Source organism: Fringilla coelebs (assembly GCF_963513975.1).
Source record: "Fringilla coelebs genome assembly, chromosome: 30".
NCBI classification, from domain to species: Eukaryota; Metazoa; Chordata; class Aves; order Passeriformes; family Fringillidae; genus Fringilla; species Fringilla coelebs.
In genome coordinates, this window is record NC_140056.1 from 1223761 (window position 1) to 1240306 (window position 16546).

The 16546-nt window shown below is 59.4% G+C and overlaps 1 protein-coding gene across 1 annotated transcript; it reads right to left on the minus strand.

Moving 5' to 3' along the window:
- Nucleotides 1–602: 602 nt before the first annotated feature.
- On the minus strand, nt 603–16528 carry RNF41 (ring finger protein 41). The gene is made up of 7 exons (XM_084223435.1): nt 16408–16528; nt 14130–14235; nt 9417–9529; nt 7117–7388; nt 4934–5069; nt 3586–3689; nt 603–1063 (listed from the first exon to the last, which is right to left on the minus strand). Exons 3-7 carry the CDS (start codon nt 9504–9506, stop codon nt 712–714), a joined length of 954 nt encoding a protein of 317 aa, XP_084079561.1. The 5' UTR covers nt 9507–9529; nt 14130–14235; nt 16408–16528; the 3' UTR covers nt 603–711.
- Between the last annotated feature and the right edge of the window lie 18 nt (nt 16529–16546).

Below are 16546 nucleotides of genomic sequence, written 5' to 3' on the forward strand. Positions count from 1 at the left end.
TCTCCTCCATTCCATGAGCAAAAACCCCAAGTCCAGGAAACCCCTGATGCCCCGAATTGGATTATTTTCAGATCTCCTCCACGACAAAACCCCCCGAACCCCTCCATCCATCCCAAGGTAAATTTCTCACATATCCTCCATCCCATGAGCAAATAAACCCAAGTCCAGGAAACCCCTGCTGCCCCGAGGTGAATTTCTCTCACATCTCCATCCCATGAGCAATAAACCCAAGTCCAGGAAACCCCTGCCACCCAGAGTTGGATTTTTTTTCACATCTCCTCCATTCCATGAGCAATAAACTCAAGTCCAGGAAACCCCTGCTGCCCCGAGCTGAATTATTTCCACATCTCCTCCACGACCAAACCCCCCAAACCCCTCCATCCACCCCAGGGTCCGATCTCCTCCACACCATGAGCAATAAACTCAAGTCCAGGAAACCCCAAACTGGATTATTTTCAGCTCTCCACCACGACCAAACCCCCCAAACCCCTCCATCCATCCCGAGGTGAATTTCTCACATCTCCTCCACACCATGAGCAATAAACTCAAGTCCAGGAAACCCCTGCTGCCCCGAACTGGATTTTTTTTCACATCTCCTCCACCCCATGAGTGAAAAACTCAAGTCCAGGAAACCCTTACAGCCCCGACCTGCATTATTTTTGCATCTCCACCACGACCAAACCCCCCGACCCCTCCATCCATCCGCCCCGCTCAGATCTCCTCCACGCCGTGCGCGAAGATCATGACGAGCCCGGGCTCCAGCACCATGTCCTCGCCCATGTGCTGGTTCTCGCAGGCCATCACCACCACCGCCTGCTTGCCGGGGATGCGCTTGGCCACGTAGTTCTCGTAGTAGCGCCGGTTCATCTGCCGCGTCTCCAGCGTGGCCAGCCCCTGCGGCCAGTTGCGCTCGTGCGCGTTCTCGATCAGCTCGTTGGTGATGGAGGCCGGGCAGCCGCTCTCCACCAGCGAGCGCTTGATCACCGCCTGCAGCACCGCGTCCGGCGTGGAGATCATGCCGCCCCAGCGCGTCACCCGCGCCGGCTGCAGAGAGTTCACCCACCTGGGGGGGGAAAAAGGGGGTCAGGGATGGGGTTTAGGGGGGATTGAGGGGGTTCACGGGGTCAGGGATGGGGTCTGGGGGGTGAATGGGGTCAGGGATGGGGGTTTGGGGCAGCACCGCGTCCGGCGTGGAGACCATGCCGCCCCAGCGCGTCACCCGCGCCGGCTGCAGAGAGTTCACCCATCTGGGGGGGAAAAAGGGGGTCAGGGAGGGGGATTGGGGGGGTGAATGGGGTCAGGGATGGGGGTTTGGGGCAGCACCGCGTCCGGCGTGGAGATCATGGCGCCCCGGCTGCAGAGAGTTCACCCACCTGGGGGGGGAAAAGGGGGTCAGGGAGGGGGTCTGGAGGGTGAATGGGGGGATTCAGCCAGCTCAGGGGTCAAGGAGGGGGTTTGGGGGGGTGAATGGGGGGATTCAGCCAGCTCAGGGGTCAGGGATGGGGGTTTGGGGGGGTGAATGGGGGGATTCAGCCAGCTCAGGGGTCAGGGATGGGGGTCTGGAGGGTGAATGGGGGGATTCAGCCAGCTCAGGGGTCAAGGAGGGGGTTTGGGGGGGTGAATGGGGGGATTCAGCCAGCTCAGGGGTCAAGGAGGGGGTTTGGGGGGTGAATGGGGTCAGGGATGGGGGTTTGGGGCAGCACCGCATCCGGCGTGGAGATCATGCCGCCCCAGCGCATCACCCGCGCCGGCTGCAGCGAGTTCACCCACCTGGGGGGGAAAATGGGGTCAGGGAGGGGGATTGGGGGGGTTTGGGGGGTGAATGGGGTCAGGGATGGGGTTTGGGGCAGCACCGCGTCCGGCGTGGAGATCATGCCGCCCCAGCGCGTCACCCGCGCCGGCTGCAGCGAGTTCACCCACCTGGGGGGGGAAAAGGGGGTCAGGGAGGGGGTTTGGGGGGGATTGAGGGGGTTCACGGGGTCAGGGAGGGGGATTGGGGGGGTGAATGGGGTCAGGGAGGGGGTTTGGGGGGTGAATGGGGTCAGGGATGGGGGTTTGGGGCGGCACCGCGTCCGGCGTGGAGATCATGCCGCCCCAGCGCGTCACCCGCGCCGGCTGCAGAGAGTTCACCCACCTGGGGGGGGAAAAGGGGGTCAGGGAGGGGGGATTAGGGGGGTTTGGGGGGTGAATGGGGTCAGGGATGGGGATTGGGGGGTGAATGGGGTCAGGGATGGGGGTTTGGGGCAGCACCGTGTCCGGCGTGGAGATCATGCCGCCCCAGCGCGTCACCCGCGCCGGCTGCAGAGAGTTCACCCACCTGGGGGGGGAAAAAGGGGGTCAGGGATGGGGGATTGGGGGGGTTTGGGGGGGATTGAGGGGGTTCACAGGGTCAGGATGGGGGTTTGGGGCAGCACCGCGTCCGGCGTGGAGATCATGCCGCCCCAGCGCGTCACCCGCGCCGGCTGCAGAGAGTTCACCCACCTGGGGGGGAAAAGGGGGTCAGGGAGGGGGGTTTGGGGGGGTGAATGGGGTCAGGGATGGGGGTTTGGGGGGTGAATGGGGTCAGGGAGGGCGATTGAGGGGGTTCACCCACCTAGGGGGGAGAGAGGGGTCAGGGAGGGGGATTGGGGTGGGATTGACGGAGATCAGCCAGCTGGGGGGGAACCTACACATTTCCCTCAGAAACCGACACATTTCCCTCAGAAATCGCCCATTTCCCTCAGAAATCGCTCATTTCCCCTCAAAAAATGACGAATTGCCCTCAAAAAATGACAAATTTCCCTCAAAAAATGACGAATTTCCCTCAAAAAATGACGAATTTCCCTCAGAAACTGACACATTTCCCTCAGAAATCATCACCTTTCCCTCAGAAATCGACACATTTCCCTCAGAAATCGCTCATTTCCCCTCAAAAAATGACGAATTTCCCTCAAAAAATGACAAATTTCCCTCAAAAAATGACAAATTTCCCTCAAAAACCTACAAATTTCCCTCAGAAACCTACAAATTTCCCTCAGAAACTGACACATTTCCCTCAGAAATCATCACCTTCCCCTCAGAAATTGACACATTTCCCTCAGAAATCGACAGATGTCCGTCAGAAATCGCTCATTTCCCCTCAAAAAATGACATATTTCCCTCAAAAAATGACGAATTTCCCTCAGAAACCGACACATTTCCCTCAAAAAATGACAAATTTCACCCCAAAACCTACAAATTTCCCTAAAAAACCTACAAATTTCCCTAAAAAACCTACAAATTTCCCTCAGAAATCATCACCTTTCCCTCAGAAATTGCCCATTTCCCTCAGAAATCGCCCATTTCCCTCAGAAATTGACACATTTCCCTCAGAAATCGACACATGTCCCTCAGAAATTGACACATGTCCCTCAGAAATTGACACATTTCCCCTCAAAAAATGACGAATTTCCCTCAAAAAATGACGAATTTCCCTCAAAAAATGACGAATTTCCCTCAGAAACTGACACATTTCCCTCAGAAATCATCACATTTCCCCCAGAAATCGCCCATTTTCCCCCAAAACGCCCCAATTTCCCCCAAAACGCCCCATTTCCCCGCGCTCACTCCAGGATCTCGTTGTACTCGATGGTCTCCTCCAGGTTCTGCAGGTTGGGGTTGACGCTGCGGATCGCCCTCATGTAGGCCTTGAGCAGCTGGATGTCCCTCTTCTGCCCAGGTAGGAAAAAATCACATTTCCAATGAGAATTATCTCTTTTTTACCTTTTTTTTTTGGTGAGGATTTTGGTGTCCGAGCACCAAAAATTTACCTTTTTTTTAAATTTTTTTTCCCCATTTTTTGGTGGCTAAGAACTCAAATCTGCCCCTTGTTTTTTTTTTCCCTTTTTTTTTTTTTAATATAAAAACATAAAAACATTTTTATATAAAAGCATTTTAGGGGGATTTCTTGGGGATTTTTTTGGGATTTTAGGGGGATTTTGGGGGGATATTTGGGGGATTTTTTGGGGATTTTTGGGGGGATTTTTTGGGGATTTGGGGGGATTTTGGGGGGATTTGGGGGGGATTTTGGGGGGATTTTTTTTTTATTTTTTTGGGGATTTTAGGGGGACTTTTTTGGGGATTTTAGAGGGATTTTGGGGAGATTTTTTTGGGATTTTAGGGGGATATTCTGGGGATTTTAGGGGGATATTCTGGGGATTTTTTTGGGATTTTTTGGGGATTTGGGGGGGATTTTTTGGGGGATTTTAGGGGGATTTTTTTTTAATTTTGGGGGGATTTTTTTGGGATTTTAGGGGGATTTTTTTGGGATTTTGGATCTCTAGAGCCCCCAGTGTGGCCCAGCCCAATCCCACAGCCCCACACCTTCCCCCAGCCCCTTCTCCCCCCTTTTTTTTTTGGGATTTGGGTTCCCAGCACCCCAAACCTCCCCTCTGGGTGCTGCTGCCCCACCTGCTCGGCCAGCCCAACCCTACAGAGCCACGCTCAACTCACACCTCCCCACAGCCTTCTTTGGGAATTTTAGGGGGATTTTGGGGGGATTTTTGGGGGGATTGTTTGGGGATTTTAGGGGGATTTTTTGGGGGTTTTAGGGGGATTTTGGGGGGATTTTATGGGGATTTTAGGGGGATTTTTTAAAGGATTTTTTGGGGATTTTTTTTGGGATTTTATGGGGATTTTTTTGATTTTAGGGGGATTTTTGGGGGATTTTATGGGGATTTTTGGGGATTTTGGGGGATTTTATGGGGATTTTTTGGGGGATTTCGGGGGGATTTTAGGAGGGTTTTGGGGGGATTTTTTGGGGATTTTGGTGGGATTTTGGATCTTTAGAGCCGCCGGCGTGGCTCTGCCCAATCCCACAGCCCCACACCTTCCCCCAGCCCCTTCTCCCCCATTTTTTTTTTTGGGATTTGGGTTCCAACACCCCACACCTGCCCTCCAGGTGCTGCTGCCCCACCTGCTCGGCCAGCTGGTGCTTGTGCTCGGCCGAGGTTTTCTCCAGCTCGGCGATCCTCGTCTGCTGCTGCTGCACCACCGAGCGCAGGTGCTTGATGCAGTTGTGGTTGGGCAGCTCGTCCTTGGGCATCTCCAGCCTGCCAGGAGGGAGGGAAAAGACTCCAAATCAGGGGAATTTGCAGCTGCCAGAGGTGATCCAGCTGTGGGAAGCCTCTGAGTGACGGGCTGGGGAGGGTTTTGGGGATAAATGGGGGTTTTTCTTCTTTGCTGCCTTGATGAGCAGTTGGAAAGCCTGACTGCTCTTTCCAGGAGGGAATTCCTGCTGGTGTCCACCTCTCCTGGAGGTGTCCCCACCCCAGGGCCATCCTGTGGCCATCCTGAACCTCTCCTGGAGGTGTCCCCATCCCAGGGCCATCCTGTGTCCACCCTGAACCTCTCCTGGAGGTGTCCCCATCCCAGGGCCATCCTGTGTCCATCCCAGTGTCCATCCTGTGTCCACCCCCATGCCAATGTCCATCCCAGTGTCCATCCTGTGTCCATCCCAGGGCCACCTCGTGTCCACCCCAGTGTCTATCCTGTGTCCATGCCATGACCATCCCGTGTCCACCCCCATGCCAATGTCCATCCCAGTGTCCATCCTGTGTCCATCCCAGGGCCACCTCGTGTCCACCCCAGTGTCCATCTTGTGCCTGTTCCATGGCCATCCTGTGTCCATCCCCGTGCCAGTGCCCATCCTGTGTCCATCCCAGTGTCCATCCTGTGTCCATCCCAGTGTCCATCCTGTGTCCACCCCAGTGTCCATCCTGTGTCCATGCCATGGCCATCCCATGTCCACCCCCATGCCAATGTCCATGCCATGGCCATTCCTTTGGCCATTCCAGTGCCCATCCTGTGTCCACCCCAGTGTCCATCCTGTGTCCATGCCAGTGCCCATCCTGTGTCCATTCCCATGCCAATGTCCATGCCATGGCCATCCTGTGTCCATCCCAAGATCATCCTGTGTTCATCCCAGTGCCATCCTTTGTCCATCCCAGTGTCCATGCCATGGCCATCCTGTGTCCACCCCCATGCCAGTGTCCATCCCCATCCCATGTCCACCCCAGTGCCCATCCCAGGGCCATTCCTGTGCCTGTTCCATGCCCACCCTGTGCCCACCCCAGGGCTGTTCCCATGCCTGTTCCATGCCCACCCCAGTGCCCACCCTGTGTCCATCCCAGGGCCATTCCTGTGTCCATCCCCATCCCAGTGTCCATCCCAGGGCTGTTCCTGTGCCTGTGTCCATCCCCAACCCGTGCCCATCCCAGGACCATTCCCGTACTTGTTCTGTGCCCACCCTGTGCCCACCCTGTGCCCACCCCAGGGCCGTTCCCGTACCCATTCCATGCCCACCCCGTGCCCACCCCAGAGCTGATCCCATACCTGTTCCATGCCTACCCTGTGCCCATCCCAGTGCCCATCCTGTGTCCATCCCCATCCCATGTCCATCCCGTGCCCACCCCAGAGCCATTCCTGTGCCTGTTCCATGCCCACCCCAGTGCCCACCCTGTGTCCATCCCCACCCCATACCCATCCCAGTGCCCATCCCAGTGCCCATCCCAGGGCCGTTCCTGTTCCTGTGTCCATCCCCACCCCGTGCCCATCCCAGGGCCGTTCCTGTGCCTGTTCCATGCCCATCCAGTGCCCATCCCAGTGCCCATCCTGTGTCCATCCCCATCCCATGTCCATCCCAGTGCCTATCCCAGAGCCATTCCTGTGCCTGTTCCATGCCCACCCCAGTGCCCACCCTGTGTCCATCCCCACCCCATACCCATCCCAGTGCCCATCCCAGTGCCCATCCCAGGGCCGTTCCTGTTCCTGTGTCCATCCCCACCCCGTGCCCATCCCAGGGCCGTTCCTGTGCCTGTTCCATGCCCATCCAGTGCCCATCCCAGTGCCCATCCTGTGTCCATCCCCATCCCATGTCCATCCCAGTGCCTATCCCAGAGCCATTCCTGTGCCTGTTCCATGCCCACCCCAGTGCCCACCCTGTGTCCATCCCCACCCCATACCCATCCCAGTGCCCATCCTAGGGCCGTTCCTGTTCCTGTGTCCATCCCCACCCCGTGCCCATCCCAGAGCTGTTCCCGTACCCATGTCCATGCCCACCCTGTGCCCACCCAGCGCCCACCCCGTGCCCGCCCTCACCCGCATCCCTGCTCGCAGGTGACGGGGCGCTTGGGGTTGTGCTCGCAGTCGTTGAGGTGAGCCATGAGGTTGTCGAGGCGCACGACGGCCGTGCAGCCGAAGACGGCGTTGTCGCAGGTGATCTGCAGCTTGGAGAGCATGTTCCGCATGATGCGCGGCACCGGGCGCAGGTGGGCCACCGTCACCACGCTGCGGTCCACGGGGCACGTCTGCTGCTGCGAGAACCACTGCGTGATGCAGGCATTGCAGAAGGCGTGCTCGCAGTGCGGGGCCTGCGGGGAACGGCGCCGGTCACCGGGGCACGGCCGGGCGGGGGCAGCCCGGGATGGGGAGAGCTCCCGGGGTGGGGAATCATCCCGGGGTGGGGAGTGCTCCCGGGGCGGGGAATCATCCCAGGGTGGGGAATCATCCCAGGATGGGGTGGGGAATCATCCCGGGCTGGGGAGTGCTCCCGGGGTGGGGAATCATCCCAGGGTGGGGAATCCTCCCGGGATTGGGAATGCTCCCGGGATGGAGAATGCTCCCGGGATGGGGAATGCTCCCGGGATGGGGAGTGCTCCCGGGATGGGGAGTGCTCCCGGGGTGGGGAGTGCTCCTGGGCTGGGGAGTGCTCCTGGGGTGGGGAATCATACCGGGGTGGGGAGTGCTCCTGGGGTGGGGAATCATCCTGGGATGGAGTGGGGAGTGCTCCCGGGGTGGGGAGTGCTCCTGGGGTGGGGAATCATCCCGGGATGGGGAGTGCTCCCGGGGTGGGGTGGGATGGGGAATCCTCCCGGGGTGGGGAGTGCTCCCGGGACGGGGAATCATCCCGGGGTGGGGAATCATCCCAGGATGGGGTGGGGAATCATCCCGGGCTGGGGAGTGCTCCCGGGGTGGGGAATCATCCCAGGGTGGGGAATCCTCCCGGGATTGGGAATGCTCCCAGGATGGAGAATGCTCCCGGGATGGGGAATCATCCTGGGATGGGGAGTGCTCCTGGGGTGGGGAATCATCCCGGGGTGGGGAGTGCTCCCGGGATGGGGAGTGCTCCCGGGGTGGGGAATCATCCTGGGATGGGGAGTGCTCCTGAGGTGGGGAATCATCCCAGGATTGGGTGGGGAATCCTCCTGGGGTGGGGAATCATCCTGGGATGGAGTGGGGAGTCCTCCCGGGGTGGGGAATGCTCCTGGGGTGGGGAATGCTCCTGGGGTGGGGAGTGCTCTCGGGATGGGGTGGGGAATCCTCTTGGGACAGGGAATCATCCCAGGATGGAGAATCATCCTGGGGTGGGGAAACCTCCTGGGGTGGGGTGGAGAATCATCCCAGGATTGGGAATCCTCCTGGGGTGGGGAATCATCCTGGGGTGGGGAATCCTCCCAGGATGGAGAGTCCTCCTGGGGTGGAGAGTCCTCCCAGGATGGGGAATGCTCCCGAGATGGAGAGTCCTCCCGGGATGGGATGGGAGAATCCTCCTGGGATGGGGAGTCCTCCTGGGGTGGGGAATGCTCCCAGGATGGGGAATCCTCCTGGGATGGAGAGTCCTCCTGGAATGGGGAATCATCCCGAGGTGGGGAATCCTCCTGGGGTGGGGAATCCTCCCAGGGTGGGGAATGCTCCTGGGGTGGGGTGGAGAATCCTCCTGGGGTGGGGAATCATCCCAGGATGGGGTGGGGAATCATCCCGGGATGGGGAATCCTCCTGGAATGGGGTGAGGAATCCTCCTGGAATGGGGAGTTCTCCTGGAATGGGGTGGGATGGGGAATCCTCCCGGGATGGGGTGGGGAAACCTCCCAGGGCATCGAGGCCAAGATGGGACTGATCCCCAGGAGAGCCCTGAGCACCACCTCTGCCCCTTCAGTCATGGGATTGATCATGGGATTGATCACAGGATCATTCTTGGGATTGCTCATGGAATCCCTCATGGAGCTACGGAGTCATGCATGGAATGGTCGGGGTGGGGAATCCTCCCAGATTGCCAAGTCCAAGATGGACTCGAACCCCACGAGAGCCCTGAGTGCCACCTCTGCACCCACCACGTCCCACCCCCGTGCTCAGGTGGCTCCTACCTGCACCCACCATGTCCCCAAGTGCTCCTACCTGCACCCACTGTACCCCCAGGTGGCTCCTACCTGCACCCACCGTGTCCCCTGGTGGCTCCTACCTGCACCCACCGTGTCCCCTGGTGGCTCCTACCTGCACCCACCGTGTCCCCAGGTGTGTCCTACCTGCACCCAGTGCATCCCCAGGTGTGTCCTACCTGCACCCAGTGCATCCCCAGGTGTGTCCTACCTGCACCCAGTGCATCCCCAGGTGTGTCCTACCTGCACTGGCTCCTCCAGGACCCCGCTGCAGATGGGGCAGATCAGGTCCTCGTCCACGTCCCCCTGGAAGCGAGCCACATCATACCCCATCGCTCGTCACCGGCGCCAGAACCCTGCGGGGCGGGCACGGCTCAGAACCCCATGGGGCAGAGCCTGGGGGTCAGGGATGGCTCAGAACCCCATGGGGCAGAGCCTGGGGGTCAGGGAGGGCTCAGAACCCCATGGGGCAGAGCCTGGGGGTCAGGGAGGGCTCAGAACCCCATGGGGCAGAGCCTGGGGGTCAGGGAGGGCTCAGAACTCCTATGGGGCAGAGCCTGGGGGTCAGGGATGGCTCAGAACCCCACGGGGCAGAGCCTGGGGGTCAGGCACGGCTCAGAACCCCACGGGGCAGAGCCTGGGGGTCAGGAAGGGCTCAGAACTCCCATGGGGCAGAGCCTGGGGGTCAGGAATGGCTCAGAACCCCACGGGGCAGAGCCTGGGGGTCAGGGATGGCTCAGAACCCCACGGGGCAGAGCCTGGGGGTCAGGGATGGCTCAGAACACTCACAGGGGCAGAGCCTGGGGGTCAGGGAGGGCTCAGAACCCCACGGGGCAGAGCCTGGGGGTCAGGGAGGGCTCAGAACCCCACGGGGCAGAGCCTGGGGGTCAGGGATGGCTCAGAACTCCCACGGGGCAGAGCCTGGGGGTCAGAGCCAAACCTGTCCCCTCTGGGGCACCCCTGGGTCAGGCAGGGCTCAGAACACCCATGGGGCAGAGCCTGGGGGTCAGGCACGGCTCAGAACCCCATGGGGCAGAGCCTGGGGGTCAGAGCCAAACCTGCCCCCTCTGGGGCACCCCTGGATCAGGCACGGCTCAGAACCCCACGGGGCAGAGCCTGGGGGTCAGGGATGGCTCAGAACCCCACGGGGCAGATCCTGGGGGTCAGAGCCAAACCTGCCTCCTCTGGGGGCCCTGGATCAGGGCTCAGAGTCAAACCTGCCTCCTCTGCCCCCCCTGGATCAGGGATGGCTCAGAACACCCAGCCCAGGGGCAGATCCTGGGGGTCAGGGTCAAACCTGCCCCCTCTGGGGCACCCCTGGATCAGGCAGGGCTCAGAACACCCACGGGGGCAGATCCTGGGGGTCAGGGTCAGGCTCAGAACTCCCACGGGGGCAAATCTTGGGGGTCAGAGCCAAACCTGCCCCCCCTGGACCCCCCTGGATCAGGGATGGCTCAGAACACCCAGCCCAGGGGCAGATCCTGGGGTTCAGAGCCAAACCTGCCCCCTCTGGGGGCCCCTGGGTCAGGCAGGGGCAGGAATTTGGGTCCCTTGGGGTTTTTTGGGTGTTCCCAGAGCCATTCCAGCCCCTGGGATTGGGATCTATGAGGGATTGAAGGCCAAGGTCCTACAGGAAAGGGCTGGGAAGGGGTTTTGAGTCAAACCCATTTCTTCTGGAGCTCCCCTGGCTCATGGATGGGGAGAAATTTGGGTCCCTTGGGTGCTGGAGCCATTCCAGCCCCTGGGATTGGGATCTACGAGGGATTGAAGGTGAAGGTCCTGCAGGAAAAAGGGTTTTGAGTCAAACCTGCCTCCTCTGAGTCCCCTGGCTCAGGGATGGGGAGGAATTTGGATCCCTTGGGGGTTTTGGGTTTTCCCAGAGCCATTCCAGCCCCTGGGATTGGGATCTACCAGGGACTGAAGGCCAAGGTCCTACAGGAAAGGGCTGGAAAGGGTTTTTGAGTCAAATCTGTCTCTTCTTGGGGTCCCCTGGCTCAGGCACGGGCAGGAATTTGGGTCCCCTGGGGGTTTTGGGTGTTCCCAGAGCCATTCCAGCACCTGGGATTGAAGGCCAAGGTCCTGCAGGGAAAGGGTTTTTAAACCCCAATCCTGGGAACCAACCCTGACCCTAATCCTGGGAACCAACCCTGACCCTAATCCTGGGAACCAACCCTGACCCTAATCCTGGGAACCAACCCTGACCCTAATCCTGGGAACCAACCCTGACCCTAATCCTGGGAACCAACCCTGACCCTAATCCTGGGAACCAACCCTGACCCTAATCCTGGCCCTAAATCCCCCACTGTGGGTTTGATTTGGGGTTTTTGGGCTGGTTCATTTGGGCATGGAAGCGTTCCCAGCCCGGCATTCCCAGGAAATTCCCTCCTCCAGCCCCTTCCCCTCCTCGGGGCCGGCCTTGAGCTCTGCCCCGGCCGTTGCTGCTCCCTCGGCCCCGCCCCGACATCAAAGGCGGCGACAGGGCGGCGACAGACGGCGACACGGCGGTGACAAAGGCCCGATAAGGAGACCCCACCCCAAACCCCAACGGGAGGGGCAGGGAAGGGGGGGAGGACACCGGGACAGAGCCCCGGGAGCTGGGAGGGGACCCGGGAATTCCAGCTGTGCCCACCCCAGGAATTCCAGCTGTGCCCCCTTCAGGAATTCCAGCTGTGAGGGGACCCGGGAATTCCAGCTGTGCCCACCCCAGGAATTCCAGCTGGGAGGGGCCCTAGGAATTCCAGCTGTGCCCACCCCAGGAATTCCAGCTGTGAGGGTATTTGGGAATTCCAGCTATGCCCACCCCAGGAATTCCAGCTATGCCCACCCCAGGAATTCCAGCTGTGCCCACCCCAGGAATTCCAGCTGTGCCCACCCCAGGAATTCCAGCTGTGCCCACCCCAGGAATTCCAGCTGTCTCAGGGGGCGGGGGGCAGGCGAGGCCTGGCCCCGCTGCTGTCCCACAGCCAGATGTGGCCTCCCAAACACATCCAGATGTGCCAGGCCCCCCCCCACCTTGACCCCAGCCAGATGTGCCGAGCCCCTGCACGCCAGCCCTGGCCAGATGTGGCCTCCCAGGCACGGCCAGATGTGCAGAGCTCCCGCACCTCAACACCAGCCAGGTGTGGCCTCACAGCCAGATGTGGACTTCTAAATGCATCCAGATGTGCCGGGCTCCTGCAGCCTGACCCCAGCCAGATGTGCCGGGCTCCTGCACCCCGCCCCTATCCAGATATGGCCCCCCAAACACATCCAGATGTGCCAGCCCCCCCCACACACACCTTGGCACCAGCCAGATGTGCTGAGCTCCTGCAGCCTGACCCCAGCCAGATGTGCTGAGCTCCAGCACCCTGCCCCTGTCCAGATGTGGCCCAGGGGAGGAGCAGAGCTGGGGACAGATGTGAGGGGACCCTGGGGGAGGGGCTCTGTGCCCTCCCTGTGCCCAGGGCAGCTCCAGGGGGATCCTTCCTTCCCAAAAACACCCCGGGAAAGCCCCAGGGCTGATAAGGGGCTGATAAGGGGCTGATAAGGGGCTGATAAGGGGCTGATAAGGGCCAACGGCGCCTGGCACAGCCCCAGGTCACTGCCCAGCCCTTCCCACGGCACCTCTGAGTGTTCTGGAACCTTCCTGGGGTTCAGGGGTTCCCAGAAATCCAGCAGCTCCAGGAACGGCTCCGGAATGGCCCCAGGAACGGCCCCATTTCCATCCCAGAGCTCCTCTGGGATCTCCCCAGGCTGATCCCAAAAATCCTCTGGGATCTCCCCAGGCTGATCCCAAAACTCCTCTGGGATCTCACCAAAAGAGTTTTCCAGAATGGAAAAAGGAGGGATTAGAAGAATTCCGGAAAGAGGAAAGAGAAAAGAGGAAAGAGGAAAGGAGAGGTTGAAGGAATTGCCATGGGAAAGAAGGAGGGAGGGACAGAAGGAGGGACAGGAGGAGGGACAGAAGGAGGGACAGGAGGAGGGACAGGAGGAGGGACAGGAGGACAGACAGGAGGAGGGACAGTAGGATGGACAGGATGGACAGCAGGAGAGACAAGAGGATGGACAGAAGGACAGATAGAAGGAGGGACAGAAGAGGGACAGAAGGGGGGACAGAAGGGGGGACAGGATGGACAGCAGGATGGACAGCAGGATGGACAGGAGGAAGGACAGCAGGACGGACAGGATGACAGACAGCAGGATGGACAGGATGGACAGCAGGACGGACAGCGGGACGGACAGCGGGACGGACAGCGGGACGGACAGCGGGACAGGACGGACAGCAGGACAGGACGGACAGCAGGACGGACAGGATGACAGACAGCAGGACGGACAGGACGGACAGCAGGATGGACAGCAGGACAGGACGGACAGCGGGACAGGACAGACAGCAGGACGGACAGCAGGACAGGACGGACAGCAGGACAGGACGGACAGCAGGACGGACAGGATGACAGACAGCAGGACGGACAGGACAGACAGCAGGACGGACAGCAGGACAGACGGACAGCAGGACAGGATGGAGAGCAGGACGGACAGCAGGACGGACAGGACGGACAGCAGGACAGGACGGACAGCAGGACGGATGGACAGCAGGACAGGACAGCGGGACAGGATGGACAGCAGGACGGACAGCAGGACGGACAGCAGGACGGACAGCAGGACGGACAGGATGGACAGCAGGACGGACGGACAGCAGGACGGACGGACAGCAGGACGGACGGACAGCAGGACGGACGGACAGCAGGACGGACAGCAGGACGGACAGGATGGACAGCAGGACGGACGGACAGCAGGACGGACAGCAGGATGGACAGGACGGACAGCAGGACGGACAGCGGGACGGACAGCGGGACGGACAGCAGGACGGACGGACAGGATGACAGACAGCAGGACGGATGGACAGCAGGACGGACAGGACGGACAGCAGGACGGACGGACAGCAGGACAGGACGATCCCCGGAGGTCCCCCTTTACCTGCCGTGGGCGGAGTCCTGCGGGCGGCGCGGGCCGGGGATCGCTGAGCCGGGAGCTCCTCCCCGGGCGCTCCCATCGTTCCCTCGGCGCTGCAGCGGCGGCGGCCCTGGGACCGGGAGAGAAACAACGGGAGTGTCAGAGAGAGGGGAAACATGGGAATACCGGGAAACAACGGGAATGTCAGGAAAAACAACGGGAATGTCAGAGAGGGGAAACACGGGAATACCGGGAAAAACGGGAATGGGAAAGGGAAACAACGGGAGTGTCAGAGGGGGAGAGAAAACATGGGAATACCGGGAAAAACAACGGGAGTGTCAGAGAGGGAAAAACACGGGAATACCGGGAAACAACGGGAATGGGAAAGGGAAACAACGGGAGTGTCAGAGAGAGGGAAACAACGGGAATACCGGGAAACAACGGGAGTGTCAGAGGGGGAGAGAAAACACGGGAATACCGGGAAAAACAACGGGAATGGGAAAAGGAAACAACGGGAGTGTCAGAGGGGGAAACAACGGGAATACCGGGAAACAACGGGAATACCGGGAAAAACAACGGGAATGTCAGAGAGGGAAAAACAACGGGAATACCGGGAAAAACGGGAATGGGAAACAACAGGAGTGTCAGAGAGGGAAACACGGGAATGTCAGGGAAAAACAACGGGAATGGGAAAAACAACGGGAGTGTCAGAGAGGGAAACAACGGGAATACCGGGAAAAACAACGGGAATGTCAGAGGAGGAAAAAACAACGGGAATGGGAAAAACAATGGGAATGTCAGAGAGGGAGAGAAAACACGGGAATGTCAGAGGGGGAAACATGGGAATGTCAGAGAGGGAAAACAACGGGAATGGGAACAAACAACGGGAATGTCAGAGAGGGAGAGAAAACACAGGAATGGGAAAAACGACGGGAATGTCAGAAGGGAAAAAATGGGAATGGGGGAAAAAACAACGGGAATGTCAGAGAGGAAAAACGTGAATGTCAGAGGGGGAGAGAAAAACACGGGAATGTCAGAGAGGGAAAAACGGGAATGGGGGAAACAACGGGAATGTCAGAGGGGGAAACACAGGAATGTCAGAGAGGGAGAGAAAAACACGGGAATGTCAGAGGGGGAGAGACAGGAATGCCGGGAAAGGGAAAAAACGGGAATGTCAGAGAGGGAAACAACAACGGGAATGGGAAACAACGGGAATGTCAGAGGGGGAAAAAACAATGGGAATGCTGGGAAAAATGGGAATGTCAGAGAGGGAGAGATGGGAATGGGAAAGGGAAACAATGGGAATGTCAGAGAGGGAAAAAACAACGGGAATGTCAGAGGGGAGGGAGGGAGGGAGGGAATGCCGGGAAAGGCACCGGGGATGCCCTGGGAATGCCAAAATTCCACCTGGAATTCCCTAAAAAAGCCATTTCCCACCTGGAATTCTCTGGAAATGTCAAATCCCACCTGGAATTCTCTGGAAATGTCAAATCCCACCTGGAATTCCCTGGGAAATCCAACTGGAGTTCCCTGGGAATGCCCAATCCCACCTGGAATTCTCTGGAAAAACCAATTCCCACCTGGAATTCCCTAAAAAAGCCAATTCCCACCAAAAATCACCTGGAATTCCCAGCCATGGGGGAGGAATTCCCTCCCCCCGAGCTGATTTTTTGGCTCAGAAATTTGGGAATTCTGGGAATTCTCTGGAAATTTGGGGGATTTTTATTTTATTTATTTAGCTCCCCACATTCCTCAAATTCCTTTGGATTTTCCCTCAAAATTTCTCTGGATTTTCTCCCAAAATTCTTTCAGATCGTTCCCCAAATTTCCACGGATTTTCCCCAAAAATTATTTCGGGATTTTTCCCTAAATTCCTCCAAAATTTTTCCCCAAATTTCTCCGAATTCTTCCCAAAATTCCTCCAGATTTTCCCCCAAATTCCTCCGGATTTTTTTCCCAATTTCCTTCGAATTATTCCCAATTTTCCCTCGGGATTTTCCCCCCGAATTCCCCGGGATTCTCCCCGGATTCCCGGTCCCGGCCCGTTCCCGACCGGAGCCGCTCCCGGTTCCCCCTCCCCCATCCCCGGTGCCTCCGTTCCGTTCCGTTCCGCCCTTCCTCGGTACCGACACCACCCCGCGGCTCCTCTTCCCTCCCCCCTTTCCCCCGGGGCTCTCCCGGTCTCCTCCGTGACGTTTCCCCGCCTCCTCCCCCCGTTCTCCCGGTGCTACCGGGGCCGCCCCGGGAGCCCCAAGCACAGCCCCGGGGGCCTCTCCGGTGTCTCCCGCACAGCCGCACGTACCGCGGGCGGCAGGCCCGGCCCGCTCGGGGCCGCTCGGGGCTCAGCGGCGGCCGCGGCCTCCTCCCGGTGCCGCCGCCCGGCCCCGCCGCACCGGAAGTGCCTCACCGGAAGTGCCGCTCTGGCCGGAACTCGGTGGTAG